General features: G+C 60.1%; 1 protein-coding gene across 1 annotated transcript; it reads left to right on the top strand.

Annotated features, from left to right (window-relative positions):
* Window positions 1-542: 542 nt before the first annotated feature.
* Window positions 543-25763, top strand: NPDC1 (neural proliferation, differentiation and control 1). The gene is made up of 9 exons (XM_075111899.1): window positions 543-704; window positions 15077-15220; window positions 21427-21534; window positions 21676-21855; window positions 21982-22048; window positions 22491-22575; window positions 22731-22810; window positions 22910-23006; window positions 23962-25763. The coding sequence occupies exons 1-9, from the start codon at window positions 611-613 to the stop codon at window positions 24037-24039; spliced, it is 933 nt and encodes a 310-aa protein (XP_074968000.1). The 5' UTR covers window positions 543-610; the 3' UTR covers window positions 24040-25763.
* Window positions 25764-26205: the final 442 nt, after the last annotated feature.

The following is a 26205-nucleotide window of genomic DNA, read 5'->3' as shown; positions in this document are numbered from 1 at the left end:
AGCTTCCACTGACCTCTCTTCCTGGAGCTGGGCAGAAACAGCATCTCTGCTGCCCCGTGCTTCTCGCCTCTGTGCATGCAGGCTGCATTTCTGGTTACCAGATTTAATGTTATCTGTCCCACCTGGCCATGCAGAGACATCACCACACAAGATAGTGATACTGCCAAGCTAATGAATCCCCAGAGCAGCTATCCCATGTTCACGTTTTGGAAAACACTCGCGCTTAAAGGAGGGTGGCTTGTGGGGGCAGGATAAGCCCGGTTTAGGTGGCCTTACTGCTGGCCTTGATGCTTGCCAAGAGACACGGCGCCCCAGCACCACAGCCCCCCACCCAGCAATCTGGCCTCAGCAGGGACGTGGACATCACCCACCAGTGCCTTCTAAGGGATTTCCCCCCCCGCCAAGCCCACTGGGGTGTGCGTGGGGAAGTGGGCTGAGATGATGGGGGGACCGTTTGAGGGATGCTGCAGGAGGGGCGGGGCTCGGCGGGGCGGGGCGGGGCGGAGGGGGCGGGGCCATCGGACCCCACCCCTCGCCCCGGCCCCGCCCCGGCGCTCCCGCCACCGCCCGCAGCCGCCGCGGCCCCCACGCCCGCCCGCGTCGGTGGAGGATGGTGGCGGCCCGGGGCGCTGCCGCCCGCCGCGGAGCGCTGCTGCTGCTGCTCGCTGCCCTCGGGGTCTGCCGCCCGCGCCTCGCCCGTGCCGGTGAGTGCGTCTCCGTGTAACCCCCCGTGTCTGTGTGTCCTCCTTCCGCCACGGAGCAAGGCGGATGCTCGCGTCCCCTTCCCGAGGGACCCGCGTGGCCCCTCCCACGGCGAACCCGGTGCGGTTGGCACCCATCCCCACCCCCACGAGGGCTCAGCATCCGTGGGTGTTCAGTCTCCCAGCCCCCTGGGAGAGGGCAGCGGGTCCCTCCCCGCACCGCGGCTCCCGCGGCCACCCTCCCCCGCAGCGTCTGGGGGGGTGCGGGGAGCTGCCGTGGGTTAGGAGCCGCGCAGCATCCTTCCGCGGGCAGCGCGGGCCGCGCACCCCCGCGGCCTGAAAGCAAGGTGGGAAACGGCCCGTGGGCTCCCCCAGCGCAGCCCCACAGGGTTTCCCCCACCCCAGCCGGCTCCCAGCCAGGCCCGCGGCGCTCCCGGGGCGCAGGGCTGGTCCCCGGCAGCGGCTTGGGGTGGCAGCAGGTACCCACAGATACGGGGGCTGATGCTGGACAGGGAGAGAGGAGAGAACATGGACTTGTGGGAGCGGCCCTACACTGTGGCCCTCATGAAGCGCCTTTATTGGGGGAATAAAATAAAATAATAAATTGAATAAAAACCCAAACAGAACAAAAACCAAACCAAAAACAAACACACAAACTAACAAGATCCAAATCAAACAAAAAAAAAACCCGAATAAGACTGCTGTGGTGACCGAGCCATCTTATAGAGCTGCTGGGAGGCTGGGCCAGGCCCAGAGCACCCCGTTTGCTCACCTGCCCAGAGTTGCTCCCTCGAGGGGAGCAGCAGCAGCAGTGTGCCAAGGGGCTGAATCAATGACGGAGGTGCATTTCTCTCTCCCGGGGCAGAAAAAGTGCATGGCTTTCATTTCCCTCCCAGCAGCACTGCCTTTGGCCTTCTTTTTGTTTTCTTAAGGGTTGTTTAGGGTTTGGTTTTCATTGGTTTGGGTTTTTTTTTTTAGTTTTGGGGTCTAGGTGAGTGCATTTCCCTTCCCAGCAGGTCTGGCCCTGGTTGTGCACTGTGTTCACTCGCTCTGTGCCCACTGCTGGGGTGTGTGGGGCTGCAATGGGCATAAACACCACCCTGCCAAAAACCCCAACCAGCCTCAAGTGTTGTTGCCTGCAGCAAAACCCGGGGGCTGCCCACCTTTGCCCACGTCGGTTGGTCCTACCTGCAGGGAGGTGCAGTGTCCCTGCCTGCAGGACGATATGTCTCTGGGCAGGTGCTTTCCGCCTCGCTGGCCGCAGGAGCTGGGGAGTGCCTCCTTGATCCCAGCATTGTTTGCGGATCTGATATTGTTCTCCCTGCTCTGGCTCGCCAGAGGGGCGGACACCAGGCAGGCAACCTGCCATCAGCTGATCCTAGAGGTCCTTTCCAACCTTTATGATTCTATGACAGTGCGGCCTCACCATGCTCCTGCCTGCTCTATGGGAGGGCAAGGAGGTGCAGGTTTTTTTAAATCTCCCAGCAGTTCAAAATATCCAGGTCTTTCCATGCTGGGGGGCTGAATGCAGAGGTGGGGATGCTCCTGTGCTCTCCCTCTTCTCTTGTGTCGAGGCCAGGGTGGCCCATCTAGGGGTGCTGGTGACACAAGCTGGGGTGGGAGGAAGGAGATCCAGGTGGCTCTGATGCAGCCGCCAGTGATCTAACATAATCTCTGCTGCCTCCAGATTTAAGGGGTTGGGGTGGGATAAGCTGGCCTGGCAGTGGCCAGGGAGGGAGGGACCCCTCGAGGGGCTGCTCAGGGTGGCTGTGTCTGTGGGCTGTCATGGGGGGGAGATAGCAGAGTTTCCCCTTCCCTTCCCCTCCCTTCTCAGCCCTGGGGGACTGCCAGAGATGAAGCAAGTGCTAGGGGCCTTGCTTCACCAGCAGCAGCCCACTCCAGCAGCTGGGTTATCGCACTCTCAGCACAAGTGGGGTTGGGATGGATGGCTCAACCTCTTTGCCCCCAAGAGAAGGCTGGGGATGGTTTCTTTGCAATGCTTCCAATCACGTTGTTGTACTGCCTGAAAATGCCGACAGCAGCATCCCACTGCCGGGAGGTCGGGTTTGTGCAGCGAAAAGACTGTGGCAGTGGGGAGCTCTGGGTTGGGATAGCTGGGGTGCCTGGAGGAGCATCTACAGGATGGCTGGGCAGGGAAAGGAGTTGCTGTCCTGTCCTCACAGCCTTCCTCCCTGAGCATGGCGGGGCAAGGGAAATGTTGGCTGTTTCTTTCTGTTTTATAATTTCACTTCCTGGGCAGAAGGGGCAGAGCTTGGCTTTCTCTGGGGACAGCTGCACAGTGAAGGCAGCAGGGCCAGAGACAGCTCCCGCTCCGGGGCGTGCTGGTGAAGCTGGCTCTTGGCAAGGAGAGAGTTGGGATAGAAGTTCCCAGACTTCCATACCTGCGTCCTCCTGCCTCTGCAGCTTCAGCAAAACTTTGTAAAACAGGGAGTGGCATCTCCTCCTCCCCACCTTCATCTGCCAGTGCTGCAACACAGAGGCCCCTGCAATAGATGGCCATCTTCTGGGATGCAGGGGCACATGGCACGGTGACATTCTTACCCTGCCAAGGGACAGATCCGAGCTGGAGGAAGGGCAGCCCCTGGCTTTGGAGGGGGGTGCAGCCTGTGTTTTAGTTTTGGTTGGTGCTCCTTAGTTTTTTCCCCATGTGTCTCTATCCAGTGCACCCAGTTTCAGGCAGAAACTCTTGGTTGCCTGTTTACTGACTGCATTTCCTGGAGCATTAGTGAGAGTCAGACTTCTCACCCCTTCTTGAGTAATTAGTTGCCAAATTTAATCTATTATTATTACTATTATTATAAACAAAAAAAAAGATTTTCCAAATGGGATGACAAGCAAGAACCTCTTTTTTTAATAACCCTGAAAAACCTGGCCCTGCTGCTGCAGCCAGTGTGCTTTGCATCAGAAACACCTGGAGAAGCTGTTCAGCAAAAAACTCGTGGTCCTTTTCTAGTTCAAGTGACCCATTTGGCCACGTGTGAACTGCTGGCTCCTTGTGCCACTCAGGGATGCGGGTGAGAGCACAGCAGTGCTGATAGGGGTTGCCCCAGCTTTGTGGTGGCACAGGGACTTCTCAAGGTCCAGAGCTGGGGACGGCAAGGCAGGAGCCATCCCCTATGAAGTCCTCATGCTCAGCCTGTGGTGGGATTATCCATCTCTTGGATTTTAATTTGCCTGCTTTGCAATCACCATGCTGGGGTAGAAGCCATGGCGGTGTTGGGGCACAGGGGGTGTCCCCCCAGGAATGTCATCCTGAATGCTGAAGCTGGGGCAGCTCCAAGCCCCCCTTGGGAGCATCGCAGCAGTGCCTGGTGCTGTGCCTGTGGCACTTGCAAGGAACCGACTGCCCTACCAAGACTCCCAGGGCTCTGCCCGGTGGGTAATCAGGGGGTGGTCTCTGAGCCCCCCAACATCGCACAGGTCAGTCTGCGGAAAGCAGATATTTCCAGCCCAGCTTTTGCTTGAGATGCAGAGAAGGTCATCTGTGTCCCCATGGTAGCGGTGGGCAATGGTCCCACTCAGGGACATGCCGAGCCCCCTTTGAACATCCCTTCGAGCCCGCCCGCAGCTGCACATCGGGATGTCCTCTGCCACGCCGGTGCAGACTGTTTCCCACGTAGCAGCTGGGGTGCTGCTCCCCCAGGAGCTGCACATTGCTCCCAAGTTTAATTTTTTGTGTGACTTTATTCTTGGAGATAATGTTCCCCCCACGTTCTCTGGGGTTACATTTGCTCAGCTGGCTCCCACCATGAGAAATGAGCCCTCGTGGGTAGGTGAGGAGTGGAGGAAGCTGGGGATGTGGTGCATGGGCATCTCATGGGGCTCCGTGTGTTGGTACCTGTGCCAGGGACCTGGGCAGAGCTCCTTCCACAGGCATGGGGAGGGGTAATGGATGGAAAGAGGCCCCTGATCTCCATGATCCCAGTTCCCGATGTGGTCACTGTCAAGGAAGAGTTTACGGTTTATGGAAGAGACATGGTAAATGTCCCTTCTCTCCTTTCACTGCAGCTTGGGGACCCACAAACCCGTGTGTGCCCACCCTGTGGGTGCCAGTGCACGGAGACCTGGAGCTCAGGGTGGGGAGATCGTGGTCCTGGAGCCTGGGAGATCCACAATTTCCCTGGCAGCCCCAGGTGCAGACTTGGGCTCCGCAGGCAGTCTTGAGCGTCTGGAGTGGAACCCTGGACTAACCCCGGGACTCTGCTGCCTAGAGAGGGCTCCCTGGGGCTGCCATGGCCCCGCAGAGCCACCCCCCTCCCTAGGGACCTCTCGCTCCCCAGGGGTGCCTGGGCCCTTCCTGCAGCACGAAGGGGAAGATGAATCCAGGACATTTGCCTGAAAAGGCTCTTCTGGGCCACAGGGGTATTAAGGGAGGTAATCGGTTTAGCTCTGCTGCGTGCGATACGGGGGGGCATTGGGGGCGGAAGGGGTTATGTGGATGCTGGGGACAGGAGGGGTGACAGTGTGATAGGGGCACAGGGGACAGGGAGCTTGATGATGCTGGGGACTAGAGGGGTAATGGGGATGTTGGGGCTAGGAGGGGTAACGGTGTGTCAGGGGTGATGGGGATAGGAGGGGTCACAGGGTAGCCAGTGTGCTGGGGACAGGAGGGGTGATGGGAGGTGCTGGCAACAAAAGGGGTGATGGGGATATTGTGGGTAGGAGGGATTATGGGGTGATGGGGGTGCCAGGGGAAGGAGGGGTGGCCTCTCCCCAGTCACAAGGCAGTGGGTCCCTGGGCACTGGGGACAGGAGCTGCCATCAGTCCCATCCCTGCGTTAATCCCATAAACATGATGCCCTCATGCTTTGTCCCCACAGGGTGCTCTGAGCCTGGTCTCCTGGGTCCCCCTTGCAGGCTGCCCCCCAGAGCCCCAGGGCACAGCCCCAGCACTGCTTATAGTGCCAGGGCATCTCCCTCCCATGTCTGGGTTTTACCGACCACCGCTGTCATAGGGGTGACCAGAGCACCGAATGGCGGCAGCAGGCCTGTAATTAGCTGCTTCATGAGCTAACAATAATTGCAACGGGAAGAAACTGGCCATTAAGTGCCTGGAGAGCACTTTGAATTGGAGGAAGGAAGAGCAGCCGGAGCAGGTCCCCGTCTCTGCCTCTTCCTGTCCCAGAGCACTGGAGGACCATGGTCTGGCAGCTGCCCGCCCTAACCAGTGCACCCAGTGGTGTGTTGCTGAGGTCTCTCCTGCACAGACAGATAGGGGCAAAGCCTTTGCGGGAGGGAGGCTTGCTCTGTGGTGTGGGGGACCCATTGCTTCAGGTGGGTGACATGAGAGGTGACATGTCAGCTGGCATGCTCATGTGGACCCTGGCTTGTCGTGGCACAGGGGTCCCCCAGGTTCCTGGCCCCTGTTCCCTTCCTATACAAAGGAGATGGCGATAGAGGTAGAGAGCAAAAGGTGGGGAAGGTGCTGCTCTCGATGTGCACCTGTAGCACCCATGGGTGCTGCCTGGGTTGAGTTGGGGGTCAGCAGAGGAACATTCCTGGGGAGCCTGTGGCTCTTGCATGTGGGAGGAGCAGCTCTGCCTCGGGGAGCTCATCATCTCACGTCTGTCGGGGATTATTTCCCAGCCGCCTGCTAAACCAGGAGAGAGGGTGGGCCCGGTAAGCTGCCGGTAACATGACCCATCCTGCAGTTGTAATTCTTGGCTTTCTGACTGGAAAGGAAAGGGTTTCCCCAAGCCACAGGGGATAAAACCCAAAATAAATCTCCAGGTCCAGCTGTTTTGGCACTGTCTGCAGCCCTTTTCCAGGAGCCCTGGGATGCTGCATTCACAAGTGTTCCTGAGATGCAGCTGTGCATCCCACGGGCGCACAGAAAATGGGCTCTCTCTGCCCCAGCAGGACACAAGGTCCTGCAGGTCTTTATCACTGATGGTGTCTGAGTCAGTGTGGGCGCAGGCTGGGGAGGGTGGGGTGATGTGGCCCCTGCTTTTCTGCCTATCTCTCACTTTGCATGTCCACCGGGCTGCAGACTGCCCGCCTGGGGGTCCCCACTCACAAGCTGTTGGGAAGCTGTAAGAGTCAGTCCATATAGCCCCTGGGACCTGCTGATTAGTGACTGTGTCCCCAAACCCCCCATCTCAGGGCGACCAGCTGGTGGGAACGCTGAGGCCAGTGTTGGGCACAGGTCAGATGGTGAGGGTAGGACAGACAGACTCCCTACCCCAAGCAAAGCTGCCTGTGCTGCTGCCGCTGCCTCCGAGCTGCCCGAGGGTGTTTAATCAGCAAAATCATCCTAGCGCGTCTTTACCAAAGGCTGCAAAATGTCTCACGGCAGTGAGGTGTGGGAGGGCTTTGGCTTTGCCAAAGAGCAGCTGGCCCTGGTGGGTGCAGCAGTGCTTCATCGGAGAGCTGCTGCTCCGGGGTTTTATTTCCAGCCCGGCAATGGGAGCGTGCGGCTGCTCGTAGATGACTGAGTTGTGACAGCACAGCCATGCTGGCCCTTGGCCTGGCAGCTCTTTGGGTGCTCAGCTGGGAGAGGTGAGCTCATGTCTTTCACCTCCCAGCCAGCAGTGATGGGTCTGCAGAGAGAGCTTGCCCATGGCTGTGGCTCTGCAGCAGCTCACCGGGCAGGTGCATGCCCTGGCAGACTGGGTTCTGTGGCTGCTGCTCTGCTGATCGGTTGGTGCCCATCCAGTGCCAGGAAGAGAGAGCTAGACCCGAGACCTTCCCTCGAGGCTGCTCAGGGCGTCAGGTGGGTCTGTGCTTGGAGCAGAGCTGTAAAACCCCCTGCCCTGCAGAGCACAGCCTGCTCCGGTGCAGGCACGGTGGTGGTGCCAGGGCTGCCCATCCCCTGCAATGCCAGCACAGCAAGGGTCCAGCACTGTGCTGTGCTGCCCATCAGAGCATCCCAGAGCACCATGGGGAAGCAAGGAGGGGTCCCCCTCACCGGTGAGGCCACTGTGCTGCACATCCGGCATTAGCACACCGTGCTCGCATGGGGCCGGCCCCGCTAGCACTCTTGCAACGGCAGCCTACACCTTGGCCCTGACCACTGGCTATTTCACCTGTCACATTGTGCTAAACCTCAGAGGCTAGCCAGTAAAAGAGGAATTTAAAAAAACCTGTCCCGGCAAGCCGTGGACAGGTACAAAGCCAGTTGATATTTGCTTGGGCAAAACCAGATAAACAGGACTGCAAGTGAGTGGTTCAAGCTGCAAAGAACAGCAAGGTGCTTTTTGGCATAGGGTGGCACTGGGGGCAGCCTGGGGTCCCTGGTATGGGTGGGCGCACACACAACCGAGCCAGGGCCAGCAATGCAGAGCCAGCAGCAGTCCTGAGCAGGCAGAACCAGGAAAATGGCATATGGGATCTGTTTTTTCTTTTTTCTTTTTTTTTTTTAATTCTTCTCTTCTGAATATCTGAGGCAAAGCACTTGGGGCTGGAGACAGCCCTGGTGCTGCAGGATCACCCTGGCACAGTGGGGGATGCAGCATATCACCCTGCCAGAGGCAACACAGCCTCTGTGGGGCTGGAGCTGCCCTGAGCAGGTGGAAGGGGGCAGCGTGCTGAGGCCAGAGCTGCCAGAACCCAGGGATGGCTGGGCTGGGGAACTGGGGGAGTCTTGCTCGGCTTGGTGCCCCCCTCACCTTCCACAGGCAAAGGGGCTGCATCCTCTGCTGCCTCCTGGCTCTGCCTGGTCCCTGTTGGAGTCTGGAGCTGTGGTTTGTCAGAGCCGTTTCCATCCATCCAGGTGCCATTTCCCCTTCCCGCACCACCCATCGCTCCAGCAACTCTTACCATGGCAGGCCGCGCAGGTTGCCAGGGTGGGGAACAGGGATTTTTCTGGCCAGTTAACGGGTGTGAGTAGCAATGACACAAAATTCTGCTCCATCGGCCTGGCAGAGGGAGGCTGCCTGGGGCTTCCCCTTTCCCCAGCCCTGAGTTGAGGAGCAGCTTGAGGTTTTGGGGTGCTTGTAGATGAGGTCTGCTTTAGAGCAGGGACAGGCTCTGTGGTAACCCCCCAGTGGTTATGGGGCGGGGGAGTGAAGTGTTTGGGGTTGCCAAGGGTTTGGTATCCCCATACCTCTGGGGAAGCCTGGCTCAGCCCCTCCTGGCCCTCTCTTTCCCCCTTGGCATTGAACCTGGAGGGGGACAAGGGTCTGGGAGCCCATCATGATGGCCTCAGGGCTGCAGCAGTCAGCTGCCCTCTGCGTGGCTCCCGTCCACTCTGCCACGCAGCCCCACTGCCTCCACAGGCCCCTGCCCACCCCGCGCTTCCTCTGTCTCTTCCCCAGCACTGGGTGCACACTGTGCTCCTGCACCGCCTGTACACTGGGGTCCAGTGCAGGCAGCCCTCCCCGCAGCGCCTGCAGGGGCTGGTGGCTCAGAAGCAGCTAGCAGTGGCATTCCAGCTGGGTGACTGCTTGTGGTGGCATTTTCTGTCGTTCCTGGGTGGGGATGCAGCCAACAAGACCATCCCCTCAGTGGGAGCGTGGTGCAGCTGAGGTATTTGCTGCACAGGCAGGGCAGGCAGGGGGGATGCTGCCAGGGAGTCCCTGCAGGGACACCCTGACCCCAGCTTGAGGGGATACGCCTGTCACCCAGCCTATGGCACAGGGCTGCTGGCACTGTCCCTTGGCCATGACGTAAGCTGTGTTGGGACCATCTCTGCTGGCATGCTTTATCAGCTGGGCCAGAACTTGGTGGCTGCCTGGCTGAACCAGAAAATCTGGAAGCTGGGACATGAGTCCCAGGTGGCCTCAGGGACAGGAAGCCTGGTGGCACATGGCCTTTGCCTGGACAAACCTGCCGAAGGAAAAAGCAAACAAGCACTTTGAGCCACAAAGTGCTCTCTGGTGGGCTGGCACACACACGCCAGTGCTGCCGCAGGAGGGTGTGGCGGGGGGCCCGGCTGCGCGGATGTGCCGTGTTCTCTGTCCCCAGGAGCAGCACGACATGGCCAGCACCCCCCTGCCCCCAGTTTGCTGGGATCAGTGTTTGCAGAGAGCCCCTCTCTGCTGCCTCCCCAGCCCGGGAGGGGTCTCCGTCTGCTGCATTTTCGGGGGCAGGAGCACGGCGGTGACGTGAGCAGCTGCAGGCAATGGCAGGGCTCCCGCGGGGGCTGCTGGAGCGGTGGCAGAGCCGCGCTGGCAGAGCTGGGATGGCCAGGGCCGTGGTGCCAGCAGCTATGCCCGGGGAGGGGGGATCACTCCTGGGCGTACGGCCATGCCTGAAGCGTGGCTCCCTGCTTTCAGGTGCAAGAAGCTGCAGGGCAGGGGGGATGCAGCCAGGTTGGGGAGCCTGGCAGGACTCAAGGCTGCCAGCACGGCATCAGTGCTGGTGTCAGTGTGTGTCACCCATGGTCAGTGTGTGCAGTGGGAGCAGTGCCAGGGCTGGGGCACCAGCCCGGGCAACCCCAAGCATCCAGCCTGGCTCTTGCCCTATTATTGTGGCTGCTGGCAGACAAGGCTGTGGCCACCCAGCTGACTCGGGGGCCAGTGTCCCTGGGCATATGTGGAGTGGGGCTGGGGCTTTCGGGGGTGTCAGCACCCCCATCCTCCGGCCTGCTGCTGGGCAGAAGCATCTGCCCCTGCCCTGGGGATGGCTGCGGGCTTGAGGGAAGTGAGACCCTGAGGGCTGGGGTGTGGTGCGGGGCAGCATGCCTGCCTGCCGGCCTGCCCACCCAGGGCTGGCTCCAGCCCTTCAGAACCAGGAGCAATTTGCAGAGCCAGGAGGAAAGCCCCAGCTGGTGCCAGCTCACAGCGGAAGCACTGGGAGGGCAGGCAGCTTGCAGGCAGGTCCCACAGCAGGTCCCACGTCACTTGGCCGGAGGAGGAGGTGGAGGAGGAGTGACCTTGAAGTGGAGCTGGCACACACCCGCTGCTGTGGGGCCTGGAATGCCGCCGCTGCTGGCGGTCTGCCATGCCTTCGGCTATAGTCGTCCCTCCAGCTGCAGCCATGTGCCAGCCTACAGAGGCTCAACATGGGAGCGGAGACCTGCACCCCTGTTTCCTGGGCACCCAGATACCCCCCCATGCCTGGTGTGGCCCCGTGCCTTTACTGCTGTGCAGAGCCAGACACCGGCAGCCCCGGGACAGGCTGCTCCCAGCAGGCAGGCGCGAGCTCCGAGCCCGCTCATCCGCTGCGGCTGATGCCCAACAGGCTCTGCCAGCTCATGCTACTGGCACCAGGGCTCCATCAGCCAGGAGGATAGGCGTTGGTGGTGCCGGCGCACAGAGCATAAGCACTTGGACCAGTGCTCAGCACTAATTAATTATCCTCTTACGTTAACTTTTATCTCCGTATCTGTGGCAGTGACACAGCGGGGGCAGTTCCTGCCTTCCTGACTACTCAGAAATCCTCCCTGGTGTTATTGTTGGGGTTCTTTTCACCTGTGTGTTTCAGCATGAGTGTCAAAAGAACCGCTTCACCCAGGGCCATGACTGTCAGCAGCTCCATGTCCTACCATGGCAAGGTGCTGACAGACCCTATGGCATTTGGAGGGGTGCAGCAGGCACCCCCTGTTGCGGGCATTCTGCTCGCCTGGGGGCCCACCCTGAGTGCCTGGCATGGTTCTCCCCAGGGTGGGTCCTTGGGGCCAGGGGTGTTGTGCTGAGCTTCCACCCCTGGATGACCTGCCTTGGGGCATGTGCATGTGTGTGCACACCTCAGAGCTTGCATGCCAGCTGTTCCTGCTCCTGCACATCCCAGGCTCATGCTCACCATTTGTCTTTGTGTGCTGTCTGCACGGTGCCACTCGCCCACTGGCCTTGGGCTCAGCTCCTGTCTGCATTTCTGCCTGCAGGGAGCCTCCTCCAGCACAAGCAGCTTGTCCCAGCCCAAAGCCCGGTTTAATGGGATACCCCTGGTTGTGCTGGGCTGGGCTTGCTGCCCACCTGCATGGGAGGTTTGTGCCATGGGAGCTGCAGTGACAGCAGTTGGATGGAGCATTCCACCCCCTCCACATACCCATGGCACATGTGGGCAGCAGTGGCTTCAGACTCCATGTTATTGCATGCTCCTTTTGCTTCACCTTACAGGCAGGTCTGTGCTGCCCCGCCATGCCCCTGTTCCCAGGGACCAGCCTCCCCATCCTACCCATGGCCAGACCATCCCTCCTTCCCCAGCAGCCAGTGGGGCTGGCCATGCTGGCATGCACTGATGCCAAGTAGGGGGCATGGTTGGGGTCGGGGGGAATCCCAAATTCTCCCAGACTCGACAGCAGCTCCACAAGAGCAGAGGCAAGACTGGGGGGCTGCAGCCTGCAAGCTGGAACTGGTGCAGGTGGGCAGCATGGCCATGGGTGGAAACAGGGCCCACATGCTGTGCCAGCACCAGCACTCACCTTGGTGTGGGTATGTGGGAGGGGGCACATGACCAGGGTGCTGTGCCAGGGCTGGGGAAGCCAAGGGGTGATGGGGAGGGTCAGGTACATCCCAAAATGGCAGCTGGACCCTACTGGCTGCCTGCTGGAACACTAGGCAGGGTGGCACCAGCCACTCTGGACATGTGCAGGTGTTTAGGGTTGGGGCAGGAAGCGCCAGCAAGGGTGGGTGGGTGGTCCTCTTGGTGGGAGATGTCCCCATGGCTCCTGAGTGCTGGCACAGGAAGCACCCTGTCCCTGGCACCTGATGTGGAGGCACCTGCTCTCATCAGCCCAACCAGAGAGCAGCAAAGCCTCTACAGAACCCCTCACCCTGCAGGGTGCCCATGCAGTGATATCTGCTCGCTAACCACCAATTGATTACACATGGGGAGCTTAATTAGATCAGTGCCTGCCTGTCTCACTCCTACTCATAGCCTGTGACAGCTGGGCAAGCACAGCTCGTTCCTCAAACAGAGATAACAACCTTTTATATATTCCAGGCTGGGGTTTATTTAACCAGTTGCTTGGCACTGGCTCAGGGCTGGCCCCCACCTCACCCCTCTCACTGCCCCATGGTGGCTCCGAGGGTCCCACTGGATTCTCATGGTGCTGGGTGGCTCCAAGTGCCAGGTGACCTATGCTGAGGTGGCTTCCTCCTGCCAGCGAAGAGCTTCTGGCAGCACCTATTTTGGGGGGATGTGTTCCCCTGGGTCCATGGCACAGGTGGGGGTCTGGAGACCCCCAGTGCCCCACAGGGATGTGGCATGTCCTCACCCCTGGGGCTGCACAGTGCCAAAACCTCCTCCTGCCCTTGAGCAGCTGTGTGTTTTGGCTGTTTTGTGAATTTTGAACAGAAGCGGCCTTGAGAGCCAGCCCAGAGCAGGTGAAGCAGGCAGCCGAGTCCAATTTCTGTGCTTAAATGGCCAGTTAGTTTCCCATTAAGCCTTAACTGTCCCCCAGCCACCTGGCTGAGCCCTGTACCGTCCCCAGGGAACAAACCCTCTGCCCTCCACCCCAAGTGAATCCCTTTCAGGCTGTTGTACACAGCGTGGGGTTCACCAACCCTAATTGCAGCTGCTGAGGAAACCCCGCTGGCAAGAGAAACCTCTGCAGGAAAGGCAGCTCTCCCCTTTGGCACGGTCAACTGGAGGGTGATGAATGTGATGCCCCATGGGATGCAGTGGGGAGAGGTCTGGGTGCAGTCTGGGGGCCATTAGTAGCGGTTCCACCCTCCGGTGAGCACTTTAATGGTGAAATAGAGCTGTGCAAAGGGGGATTTGTTGTGGGTGGCATCCCACATATGTTGCTTTGGGGTGACATCCAGCTCGGCATCTGCGCCCTGGCTGGAGGAGCAGAGCTGCCACAGTGGCCCTGGAGCTTCATGTCCTGGTGGCTCCATCCTGCACTGGGACACTCCCCTGTGCTGTGCCTAGGCACTGCAGCACTGCCCCCCTCACTCCTGGTGTGCTGCAGGGTTGGGGATGCTTGGGAAAGCCTCCAAAGTTGGGGTACCTTTCTCATGGGGTGCTTGGTGCCATGCTGTGCTGGGACTGTCCCCGGTGCTGCCATCCCCCGGGGCATGGGGACAGGCAGATGACAGGCACTTTGCCCACAGTGTCAGCGTGGGAGTGTGGGATGGTGCTGGGAGCTGGCGCCTGCTGTGACTCATCGCCAGGCTGGGGGCAGCCAGGCCTGGCTCTGCTCCCAGTGAGAGACCTGTGGTGGTGCTCTCCTGTGTGCTGCTGCCTGCAGGAAAGGTGTGGGCATGGCCACGCATGGCAAGGTGAAGAGCAGGGCTGGGGCAGCTGTGTGCACCCCCACCCAACTGTGCATGCCCCCCATTCAGCTGTGCACCCTCCCCATCTGGCTGTGCCCACCCCAGGACGTGGGCGCGTTGAGCAGTACCAGGCTCTGCACTGCCACCAGCTCCTAAGGGAGGGACATCTGTGCTCATGCCATGGCAGTGCCAGCAGTGTCACCATCCTTGGCAGCATCTCCTCCTGCTGTCACTGAAAGCCAGGACCCCAGAGTGTCCCAACAGCTCCATGCCGCAAAGTGAGACCTGTGCGCTGGCCCTGTGTGTCACTGTCTGGCTGGTCACTGTTCCTCTCTCCTTCTCCACACGTGGTTTGCCACCATCACCCGGTCTCAGGATTTGGCTTTGTGTAGGACCCAGGGACTTTGTGTCTGCCCAGGAGGTCCCGCTGGTTTGAGGCAGGCTGGGGAAGGCTGCTCCTGGTCGTGCAGGCTGCCATGATGTCACAAGTGTGTTGGGCCTGGATGAGGTCAGAGCATGGGGGGCTCGTGCCTGTTCCCAGGTACCAGAGAGGTCCCTGGATCTGACATGGAAACGAGATGCCCTGTAAAGCCACAAGGGAGGTTTGGGCATGGTACATCACCAGGGGAGGGCTGGGTGCCACTGTATCTCCCTGTCACAATACCAAAGGGATGGAAACCAAAGCTGCTGCTGCCTGTGATGGCCTGTTGCAGCTGTCCTGAGGCTTTACGGGAGGATTGGTTTGGGGTTTTGTTTGTTTGACCGCATGAGCATCAGTTTGTTTTGGTTGGATTTCAGCTGCCAGCCTGCTCGGCCACTGCCTGTGTGGTGCATGCAGGCACTGGAGACCCTCATCGCCTCCAGCTCCGCAGGACTCAGGGTGTCCTGCAGCACCCTGGGACATAGGCATCCCATGGAACAGTGGTACCCTGGGGCTTGTGGTCCTGTGCAAGAGGACGGGCACTGCCTGCTTTTTCCTGCAGGCAGCAAACAGCCTTGTGCAGGTCATAAAATTGTAGAATATCTTGAGCTGGAAAGGTCATATAAAGATCATCAAGTCCAACTTCCAGGTCATTAGAACCCATACTCATTTGCAGTCAATAATGACGTTATGAAGGGCTGAGGGGCGGCTCCAGTGAAGCACATCTGTACCCATGAGCTGCAGGGGAGCTGCCCAGGGTGGCTTTATCCCACGCCAAGCAGCCATGGACCTGTCTCCTTCTCCTGACCTATTTTCTCCCATCCCCACAGCAGCGTCCTGTCCCCGGAGCCTTGACTGTGCCCTGCAGCGTCGGGAGTTCTGCCCGCCAGGGTCAGGCGCCTGTGGCCCTTGCCTACGCACCTTCCAGGAGGACGACCGTGGGCGATGTATCCAGAAGCAGCTCTCACCCAGTGGTAGGTGCACCCACTCTGCAGCAGCCCCTTCTGCAACCCCCTGCCCTGCCTGCAAACCTGCCCTGCACTTCTGCAGCTCCAGGAGGTACCCATGCTTCACGGCAGCCCCCCACCCCAGCAGCACCCCTGCTCCCCATCCTCTAGCTTCTTCTCTCTGTGGCAGCCATATGCCTTTGAGGACAGCAGCTCTGCTCCCTCTCTCCCCACGCCCTGTCTCGATGCAGTTGTGGCACGGCTTCGAGGCTGGTGGGGAGCATGTTGACCCAACCCCGCTTCCTTGTGCATCCTCCTGCAGCTGTACCAGTGACCACGTGTGCCGCTGGGCCCTGCCAGCACACAGGGGTACCCAGGAGCCCAGGGGCAGAAGGCAGCCCGGATGGCTGCAAGGGCACTCCAGGGTCTGCCTGGCTGCTCTGGGGTGGGGGCTTTTCGGAGTAGGGGATGTGGCTGCACAGAGCCCTAGGCTTTGCAGGAGCAGGGTAGTTGCTTTCACAGGTTGTGACTTGGGCAGACCCGTGGCTGAGGCAAATGGAAGCCCGTGGCCTCACCTGTCCCAGGGCTAAGCCATGCCAGTATTTGGGATTTCAATACCTGGTTCCCATTAGTTTGAGATGTTGGGCTGTGGTTTGGTGCTGCCATCTCCTCCTCTGGTGATGGCCAGCATCCATGCCAGGAGGGCTGGACTCAGCAGCACCGAGTAGGACCCCTGCCTGGCTGTGCATGAGGGCACCAAGGGCTGCACTGCGTGTTATTCCCTCACTCCTTTCTCAAGGGAGCTGTGGGGCTGTGGCAGCCTGGGTGGCTGCACTGTGCCAGTGGGCAGAGAGATGGGCAGAGCATCCCTGGGGAGCAGCAGCCCATGGTCACCCATGCCTGCACAGGGGTCTCCCATCCACTGCTGCAGTGCGTGGAGGATGCTCCAGGTGCAGCCACAGCACCTGCACCCTGGCTTGACCACCCAGACAGTTCTGGGAGCTGGGCAAACGCATTTTTTAGGGTGACCCTCAACTCTTCATGCAGCTTGGAAAGCTGCAGGCAGAGCTGTTTCTGTGCCCCCCACCTTGTGGTTTTTCTTCCAGATTCAATGAGCAGAAGAATTAAGACTAAAATTTGGCTCCACCCAATTATTTTTCCTTTAACTGAAGTGGAGTGGTCTCTGTGTGTGGAAGGAGCCAGGACCCAGCCATGACCTCACACACTGCCCCCGTGTGGGTTTCGCTGGGGACTGCTTGGGTGCGGGGTGGGGGCTCCCAAGCACCTCTGAACCTCCTTCATGCCTGCTGCAAAGACCATCAACCAGCATCTTCCTCCAGCCTGCCCTTCTCTGCCTGCTTTTCACTTCCACTGCCCCCAAAATCCTCTTGCTAAAGGGGGGTTGTTTTTTTTCCAGCGGGCAAAGCCCATGGTCCCTCCTGGAGCCCAGCTCCTGCCTGCGGTGGGCACTCCGCAGCATTGCCTGGCCCTGGTGTGGGGCTGAGCTGGTGCTCGCCAGGCAGTATCCCCACCGGCACAGCCCTTTGCCCCCACCCCAAGGCCTGGGGAGCTCCAGAAAACACGCAGAGTGGCTCGTCCCACGCTGGGCGGTCTGGGCCAGGAGGACAAGTTCACTAGACCATGGCAGGACCCAGAGAGACAGCTCCCCCCTGCACCCAAGCTGCTGCCTGCGTGGAGGGGTCCTCTGGGTTTTTGAGGGGTTTGCTTTGCGTTCTGATTCCTGTGTCTTGAGCACACCAGAGGTCCTGCCGGGATGCCGCAAGAGTGCCCTTTCTCCGTGGGTCAGCCCACAACTTGCAGCAGGTGGGCACATGGGGGATGGCAGAGCCCATCGTGCCCTTCACGCCATCAGCCTCCTGGCAGGAGGATCACCCCCTAAGTCAGAGGGGAGATCCCCAAAGCAGGGCCCGGGATCTGTGCAAGCCTTTGGCTCTCGGGCAGAGGGTCCAGGCTGCACTGAAATGGGAGCGATGGCTGAGGGGGACGAGAGCAGGGATGGCACAGGATTGGGTCCAGGCTTGGTGCTTGGCAGCAAGCAGGGGTCCAATGGGCAGATGACCCCTGCCACAGGCACCACATCCACGGGTACTGAACAGCTTTAACAGTTATTGGTGGTTTATTTTTTACTGTGAAGTCTTGGGAGTAAATTCCCCTTTCAGAAGGGCTGCAGATGCACTGGCATCTCCATGGCAACCCCGCTCCTTGCAGACTTCTGCAGGGAGACCCAGGCACAGTAGCATCCTTGCCTGGCTTCAGCAGAGAGGTGTGGGACCGCTGTAGCATCCTCTGCTGGCTTCTCTGGGACTGTGGTAGTGTCCTCTCGCGGCTTTGTCGGGGAGATGTGGAACTTCTGTAGCATCCTCTGGGAGGATGCTGGGAGAATGGAGAGCATGCCAGGGTCTCTCCCAGCCCTGTCCTCTTGTCTCAAGCAATGCCCCCACCTTCTGGCAGCAAAAGTGTGGGTACAGGGGAAAAAAGAAAAAGGGGGATCCCCTCCCAAATCCTCTATTTTAGCATGCAGGGGAGCAGTAGCATCCCGAGGATGCCCAGCTCCTTTTGTCAGGGAGGCCCTGATATTTTTCCATGGGTGCTTTTGCATCCTGCCTGTACCTTGGTCTGGCAACAGTACCCAGCTGCCCAGTGCAACTGGGGGAGCCTGCGAGAATGCAGAGGAGGTGTGATAGCTGCATTCTGGGGGGGAATGCAGTGCAAATGGGGGGGCTGCCAGGGCTCAAGGATGCTTGGTAGCCCCTTTAAAGGGTTAGGCATCCTTGAGCTGCTTGTGACTGCTGGTGAAGCTGATCCCGGGATCCCAGCTGCCCCCGCATTCGCCACCATGCCATCCCCATGGTTGGTTGCAGGTCCTGGCAGAATCGTGGGCAGCAGCTGGGGCTCCTCTCCTCCAGCGTACCCATGCAGACAGGCAGGCACCAAGAGCAGCTTTCTGGGGTCTTGGGAGGGTGATGCACGTGAGTGGCATATTCCTGCCATTGGTGATGGTGTACATGGATGTCTTGGCATACCCAACACAGCACCAGCACAGAGGTGAGATGGGATGCGTGGGACCTGATGATGCAGTGCATCCTGCAGTTACTTCAGTCAGGTGGGCAGCCAGCTGCCTGTATGTCACTGGTGCTGCCTGCACAGGGGTCCGAGCCCCCAAAATGCTGCCAGCACCACATACTATATGCCATTTGAATGTGCTGTGATGAGTTTGCATGATGTGGTTTGGGCTGGTGGATCCCATCCCTGCTCAACTCCACTGGCACAGACCTGGGGCTGAGCCCCGCTTTGGGAAGATGGGGAAAAGGGGATCCCAGTTTGTGGACCTGGGCGTTTCCCCCTCCCCATTTGCTCTGCTGCCCGCAGCCAGGAAAGCATCAGCCATCCTGATGCAGGACTATAGAAATAAATGGATTTGTAGGAATTGTGTGCCCTCCTGTGGAGCCTGTCAACATCTCTTCTGGCTGGGAAGAAGCCACACATGTTCCTTCTTGATCCCTGCTGTCCCCAAACCCCTCATGGTAACTGGTGAGACCGCTGTATGTGTTCCACGGTTGAGCCCTGGAGACCCTGGGGAGAGAAAAGTCCCAAGGAGGGGCAGGGCGGGGAGAGCAGCTGGGCTGGGATGCTGTGTGCCAGCCTGGCCGTGCCCTTCCTGCTGCAGGCAGGTGGTGGGACCTACCATGAGAGGGCACCCGTTCCCTCTGCAAGCACTCTCTGCTCCCTGCGTACTCCCTGTGTGTCCTTTGCATTGCCCTGCATGCCGCCTGTGCATACCGTGTGCCCTGTTCATACCCTGCATTCACTCTCCGTGCCATGTGCATACCCTGTGCGCACCCTCCGTGTCCTGTGTACGCCCTGTGCCTGCCCAGCATGCCTAACTCGCTGCAGCGGGGCTGGGGAGGCCCCTGGAAGGCCCTCATCCCTCTTCCTCTTGCAGCAAAAGCAGCCCCTGGGCAGCTGGGCAGGAATCAGGGTCAGCCCCGGCCCCCTGTTCCCTGGGGAGCAGCCCTGGGCCAGCATTTCACCGCAGCGTCTCACCGACCTGCAGTGCCTGGCAGGAACCACCCACCAGTGACAGGCTGCTTCTGCCCTGCAAACATTGTGGGGTGGCAAGGGAAATCTCAGCTGCCGAACAAAACGGGTGTGGGGATTTTGAGCCGCTAAAAGGGAACTCGGTGATAAAGCTGGTTAATGCAGGTGAGCGGCATGATCCAGGCACTGCTGGCAATGCCAGAAACCACAAATGGCACAGCTGCCTAGGTTTTGCGTGTGCCACTTCGCACAGCAGGAGGCTCAGAGTGACCTGGGAACTGCTTTTGCTGGTTTTCCAGCTTTTTTTTTCCCCCAGTCATTCCATGTTCATACTCCTGAAGTGTCAGCTGTTGGAGCTGTGTCTACGCAAGGCCAAGGAACGTCAGGGCAGGGCTGGACCATGCCACCCCAATGGTGGCAGCACCAATGCAGCCCATTTTCCCCAGGCCTGATGGTGACACACGTGGCCATGGGCAGGATTGTCCCCTAGGTCCCCCGGGAATGGGGACAAGCCTTTCCCTGAGTGCAGTGGGGAGCTAGAGCCAGGCTGTCCCGATCCCAGGCACAGGACTGTCCCCATGAGGCACCAGGCTGTCACCTCCTGGCCACAGGCCTGTCCCCACAGGGCACAGGGCTGTCATGCTTGGTCCCATGCCAGCTCCCCTGCCCATTGGGAGAGCCTATACCGATGATGGCTCCTTGGCACCACGGCTGATGGCACAGCCCCAAACCTGGCACTGCATGGCCACAGCACTGCTTTGCAAATCACTTTGGGCATGGGAATAACAGGGTGCAAAGGAGCTCTGGCTCCTGCCAGGGATGAGGGGCTGAGGGGTGCTTTGGGGAGCCAGGGGTCACAGGGGACAGTGGCCCTTCATGCACTTGCCTAAAGCAAGAGTGTCCCCCTTTTAAACTGTTTTTTGGCTCATGTGGCTCTGAGTCATAGAGCGGCTGAATGGCCTCTGTGCCCAGCTCTGGAGGGAACTGGGGTTTATTTCCAAATACTGGGAGCGAGGACAGATTCCAGAGGAGCTGTAATTGTTATAAACTTGAATTATCCAGGAACCAAGCTGCTGGTACCACCTCGCCTTTGTATGTCTTGATTTACCCTCCAGGGCTTCCTGCTGGGAACAGCCTGAATACGACAGAGATGGGGCAGAGGGAGCAGGGATGGGGACAGGGACATCTCCTGCCTTTGAAGTTGAGTTTAATCCTGTTAAAAGCAGAGTGGTAAGCATCAGAGCTTGACTCTGCTCAGTGAGTCTGAGGACAGCAACTCGACTCCTGCTCTGTACTCTCACCCCTTGGGTGGGTACCCCAAGCCCGGGGTGGGGGTCCTGCTTGTGCCCCACATCACAGGGTAGATGGTCTTTTGTGGGTCCCTGACATACACCATGCGAGGACATGGGCTGGGGCAGCCAGCCATGAAATACCCTTGAGGATATATGATAGTCCTCACTGCATGGAGCACTCCAACCCCCTCCCCAAAGGGGCCACATCCTGCCGAGTGCTGGGCAGAAACTGGCCCCTCAGCTGGAGCGAGGTTTCCCACCAACTCCTGGACAGTCGCAGATGAGCCCTGCTCTGGGATGGCTCCAGCCCCTGGGGCATACAGGGCAATTTGGGGTGAAAAAAACAGTGTTCAGGTGTCCCCTGCCTGCTCTTGAAATGGACCCACTGCCTGCAGCAGATCTGTGATTTGCCCTGCCAGAGCTGCCCCTCACACCCCGCAGCAGCAGGGCAGCTGTGGGGTGTCTCTCCTAGTCCAGCTCGTGTCCCTCCTCGCTCAGGGCCATTGTATGGCCCTGGGTGCAGGGACACAGGGCAGGTCCTGAGCAGCGGGTGCTGGCAGCCTGCCTGCTCCTACAGGGCTCTGCAGGACCCACTGGTTCTGGCATGCGAGCAGCTGCAGCCACTGCTGCTCCTGCAGCCTTCAACATCTGCAGGGTGAGAAACATCCCAAAAGCAGCAAGGACAGGTGCGGATCCCAGGTCTCAGCTTTGGGACCACCGGTGTGCCAGAAGGCTGCATCCAAGTGGGCTTGGACTCCAAACCACCTGCATTTGCTTGTGCTGGGACATGAGCCCCTTCTCAGGGGGATGCTGGGTCCGTCCCTGGGGCTGGGCATGCAGCCACATCCCAAGGTGCCTGTCTCACACTCTCTCTCGGCGCAGGGCGGACGTCCGTTCCCAGCTTGGAGGAAGAAATTGATTTTCTGGCAGACGTGCTGGCCAGGCAAGAGGCTCCTCACCCCCACCAGCTGCGGGATGGCAAGCCCAGGAGTAAGTGTCTGTCCCTCACTTCCACCACTCTCTGCAGCAGTGCTGCAGACCCTGCGGCAGCCAGACCCTGCACCCCAGGCTGGTTTGCCCTCCAGAGCTGCCCAGGTGCAGCTCAGCTCACGGCTATGCCTTCTCCCGCAGCCACCCTGGTCCCTGGCAGTGGCAGACAGCGCATGGCCAGTGGGCTGAGAGAGGGGCTTCTGCAGCGGGGCCCCGCCGGCAGCAAGGCAGCTGCCACCCTCCCCACCTCCACTACCTCCACGGTCCAGAAGTACCCGGTGGAGGCATCCCCCATCCCTTCAAATGACGATGTGGTGCTTGGTGAGACCCTGGGGACAGGCAGCTCATGGGAAGGGGTTTCATGTCCTTGCTGGGGAAGCGTGAGCTGGTGGCACCATGCTGCCACGCTCACCCACTGTCCCTCTGTGTCCTGCTCCACTTCTGCAGGGCTGATTGTGGTGTGCACAGTGGCTGGGATCTCGGCACTGATCGTGGCTGCAGTCTGCTGGTGCAGGTGAGACGGGGGCTGCTGGGGCCAGCCAGTCCCTCAGTGTCCTCATGCCCACAGGAGCTTGTTCCTGTGCTTCCTGGGCGTGTGGGGGGTTTGGAGGAGAGGCAATAGCTGTCCTTGCCAGTCCACCTGCAGGTAGTGTCTGCCAGTCAGGGCTGGAGGACAGTGGTGGGACATCCCCATGCCAGGCACAGGCTCCTGAGAGCTGGTGGCACCTGGTTTGGGCATTGCTGTGGTGCTGGGTGTTGTCAGCCGCAGCATGTCGGTGCCTCATGCCCAGGCCTCATGGGATGGAGGTGGCTGCACGTGGGGGTGGCACTCGTCGTGGGTGCCATCACAGGGAACAGGGATGTGGGTGGGAGCACTGAGCTCCCCTGGGGTCGCTGGCTCCTGTATGGAGTCATCCAGTCCAGTGGCCCCTGCTGACTGCTCTCTTCCCTGGCAGGCTGCAGAAGGAGGTCAGGCTGGCACAGAAAGCAGACTACGCGGCACAGCGAGCAGCCAGCCCCTTACCCTATGACAAGATCTCGGTAAGGTGCCCTCAACCCTTCTTGCAGGGTTTTTGGTGCAGGGGTCATGCTGGTGCTGTGCTTGAGGGGCTTCTGACATGGTAGGGGACACCCACCAGCCAGGCTGGGTGCTCTCTGGAGCCCGGCCTCCATGCCTGTCCTTGCTCTCTCCACAGCCTGGGGACAAGACACTGGCTCAGAGTGCCCAGATGTACCACTACCAGCACCAAAAGCAGCAGATGCTCTCCATGGAGAAGTAAGCAGACCTGGTCTCTGATCGATGCCCTGCCATTAACTGGGGTGCTGTTAGTCATCCCTTTGGGCTTCATCCCCTCTCTGCATCCTCTCCCCCCAGGCATAAAGAGGAGCCCAAGCTGCCGGACTCAGCGTCATCTGACGAGGAGAACGAGGATGGAGACTTCACCGTGTACGAGTGCCCTGGGCTGGCTCCGGTACGGCGGGCACAGGGCATCTGGGAGGGAACCTGTGCGTGCGGGGTAGGATCCAACACATGCTTGGGATATGCAGTTCCTCACAAGGAGCCTTTTAAACACGTCCTTCATCAAACCCTGAGATAGGCCAACCCCTCTGCTTGGTTGGACCACCGCCATGCGCCTTGGCCAGGTCCCACCGGAGCTGTCCATTGCGCAGGAGTGGGTGCCCTGGTATGGGTGCTGCAGCATGGGGCCATTCGCTGGGGAGCACTGCCCCGTGGCCCCAGGAGTGGAGAGCTGGAGCGGCCCTTGGCAGACCCAACCGGCCATCGCTGTGGTGCCAAGGACATGGCCACCTTAGGCTTTTGGGCACCAGGACAGGGGAACTCATCCTGGTACCTCCCCAGCACCTGGGCCAGGGACCTGTGGCCCCTCAAACCCGGGGGGGGGGGGGGGGGGGCGGGTGGACACGACACTTTCCTGGCTGTCAGGGGACCCTGGGGAAGGGCAGCTCCTAACAGCCCTGGGTACAAAGAGCACAAAGAGACCCAAAAAGAGCTTTTCACATGGTAATGGTTGCGGAGCCTGACCATCAGGGCCTAGATTAAGGGTCATCATTAGGTCTTTACAGGCCCATTAAAGGGCACTTCATGGCAGGCGAGCAGTCTGGGCAAGGAACCCCATTCCTGCCAGCCAGGCTGAGGGTCCTCTCCTGGGGTCCCCAGCCAGGCTGTGGGGTCCCATCCCATATGCCATCATCCCCTCCCAGCATCCCTGGCTGCTCCTGGTGGGGAGGCAGCACCTTTCTAGGGGTGACAGCGGAGACCTGGTGTGTGTCACCCCAGCCCAGCCCACGAGGTCCCCCATCCTCTACCCTCCTTGCTGTGCTGGGGTTCAGGGCAGCTCAACCCCCAGCCGGTTTTTGACCTCCTGCCTTTTCCTTCCCCCCATCCTGCTCCCTCCACTACTGCAGACCGGAGAAATGGAAGTGAGGAACCCGCTGTTTGACGACTCCTCCTTACACCCCTCGAACCCCAAGTCGCACCAGTAACACCCCTCCTCTCCTCTGCCCAAGCTCGCTACGGACTGTATGCCCAACGCCAAAACCCGGCGGGGTGGCCACACCGGAGGGGCACCCGCAGCCGGGCAAAGGGGCGCGGACCCCACTCTGCCAGACTGTTTGATGCCTGCCCAATAAACACCCACTAACAGCTACGGGAGGGGGAAAATTGCCCCATTTCCAGCATTCTTGTCCTCTTTGCTGCTCTGATCGCGTCCCTGCCTTGCCCTTTGCTCACTGCTCTCGGGGACACAGCAGTCCTGTGGGGCGGGTGGCCACTGCCTTGGCACAGAAACGGGGCTGGGGGGAGGGGGGGAATGCAGCGCTGCCTCTTTGCATTTGGCTTTGAGAAGAGGGCTGCTGCCGTGGCTGTAGCTGGGCTGATGCAACAGCAGCTGGGAAAGGACTGAAGAGGGGGTTGCAGAGCAGGAGAGGGGCCAGGGCGTCCGAGCATGCTCATGTCTGCAGGGAAAGGCATCAGGGCTGCCCAGAGCCCCTTTGCCAGGGATGGAGACTTCACACAGAGTGGGTGGCATTGCTAAAGGCTCTGGTGCCTGGTCTGTCCCCTCGTTCCCAGCCTGGGCAGCCCCTGGTAGTAGGGTCCTGCTCCAGGAACCAAGAGCAGGAGCAGGCTTGGGCAGGCACTGGCATCGCTCCCAGGATACATCTTCAGATGCTGCTCTGTGCCATGCCCAGCCGGAACCAGAGGCTCTGCCCTGGCCCCTGCACTGGCTCCATCCCCTTCTAAGGGTGCTGGTCCTCTGAGGCCCTGGGGCGCAGACAGTCCTGGTGCAGCCGTGGCCTTTGACACCATGCCGGACTATGCAGGCAGAGGATTTCCTTGTGGCAGCCCTGGGTGCTGGCTGGGCTCTCACCCCAGGCCTCCATGGGGTGAATGCTCAGAAGAGGCTCAGTGTTTTGGTCTTAAGCCTGTGTGGCCAAGGGGGAGGAAGGAGCAAGACTAGTGGGGTCTCAGATGCCTGGGTGGAGTAGCCAAGGCACGGTGGCTTTGCTGTGCTGCTTCTCTGCCCCATGGAGTCCATGCCCTTTGCAGCATCCCTGTGGAGCCTGGCCCGGCGCTCTCCCCAGGCATCCCTCTGTGGCAGGGGACAGTCTCTGCCTCTCCATCCCAGGCATCCCCTGGGCTGCAGAGACCCCCTGCACCCCTCTACTGCCCGTATCTGCATCCGGGCTCACCAGCCCCCACCGACAAGTCCTTGCTCGGAGCCCAGCACTCTTCCCCAAAGCCTCCCTGGTGCATTGGCTGTGACCCCTCCTGCATAAGGCCCAGGACAAGTTTTGGGTTGCTTTTCACAGATGTGGCTTCATGTCCAGACCCTGGCGTGGACTGTCACAGCCACAGGTAACCTGTTGCATGCAGGTGGTGTCTTGCCATGGGGGTGACTTCTTGCACATGGGTGGCCTCCTGCATGCACAGGAGCTGTTGCATGCACAGGAGCCGTTGCACGCTCAGAAGCCGTTGCACATGCAGGCAGGCACGGGCAGGGCAGGCAGCAGCGGCAGTGCCCTGTGCTGTTGAGCGGTGGTGGTGTGGGAACATCCCCAGCGGGGCTGCTGGCAGAGACTGTCACTGCACAGATCCTTTCCCCGCACCCTGCTCCCTTTCCCATGGGCTGCTGCCCTTCTCTCCGTGCCCTTCGTTGTTGTATGTAGTTCTTTTAAAATGAGATTTTATTAAACGACCATGTTTGAGACCCATGCGAGTGTGTGGTATGGGGCCAGGCTACCCACTGCAGGGCCCTCGTCTCAGAGTGCTCCTCTTAGGAGCAGGGTGGGACGGGATGGGGAGGGATAGGGAGGGAGGATGCTGCGGGTCCACCATCCCCAAACCTTCCCCAGGGAATAGCGAGAGCAGCCGTCCTGTTCTTGCAGCTGGAGTAGCCTCCAAACCCTTCCCACGGGTTTTCTGAGACCCCGCAAGAACGTAGGGTTTATTTTTTTGCTTCTTAGTGTTTGCCAGGAGAGGTTTCCCCAGCGATGGGTTGGGTGGGAGCCCCTGGCTGTGTCTGCCCGCACCCAGCCCTGCAGCGCCCAGCGCCCACCCGCCCCCATCACCCCTTGCCCCCAGGGCCGGGGCCCTTCGCACCTCGGCGGGGCCGACAGATAAGGGCTATCATGTTCCCCCATTGTGTGGAG

The sequence above is a fragment of the Phalacrocorax aristotelis genome, chromosome 17, assembly GCF_949628215.1.
Source record: "Phalacrocorax aristotelis chromosome 17, bGulAri2.1, whole genome shotgun sequence".
Classification (NCBI taxonomy): Eukaryota; Metazoa; Chordata; class Aves; order Suliformes; family Phalacrocoracidae; genus Phalacrocorax; species Phalacrocorax aristotelis.
This window is presented reverse-complemented; position numbering and strand designations above follow the sequence as displayed.

Excerpts from the sequence above, each read along its gene's own strand:
- NPDC1 (XM_075111899.1), top strand. The coding sequence starts at position 611 with ATGGTGGCGGCCCGGGGCGCTGCCGCCCGCCGCGGAGCGCTGCTGCTG. Across the intron at positions 22,576-22,730 it reads TACCCTATGACAAGATCTCG|CCTGGGGACAAGACACTGGC; the intron begins GTAAGGTGCCCT and ends CTCTCTCCACAG. Across the intron at positions 22,811-22,909 it reads CAGATGCTCTCCATGGAGAA|GCATAAAGAGGAGCCCAAGC; the intron begins GTAAGCAGACCT and ends CTCTCCCCCCAG.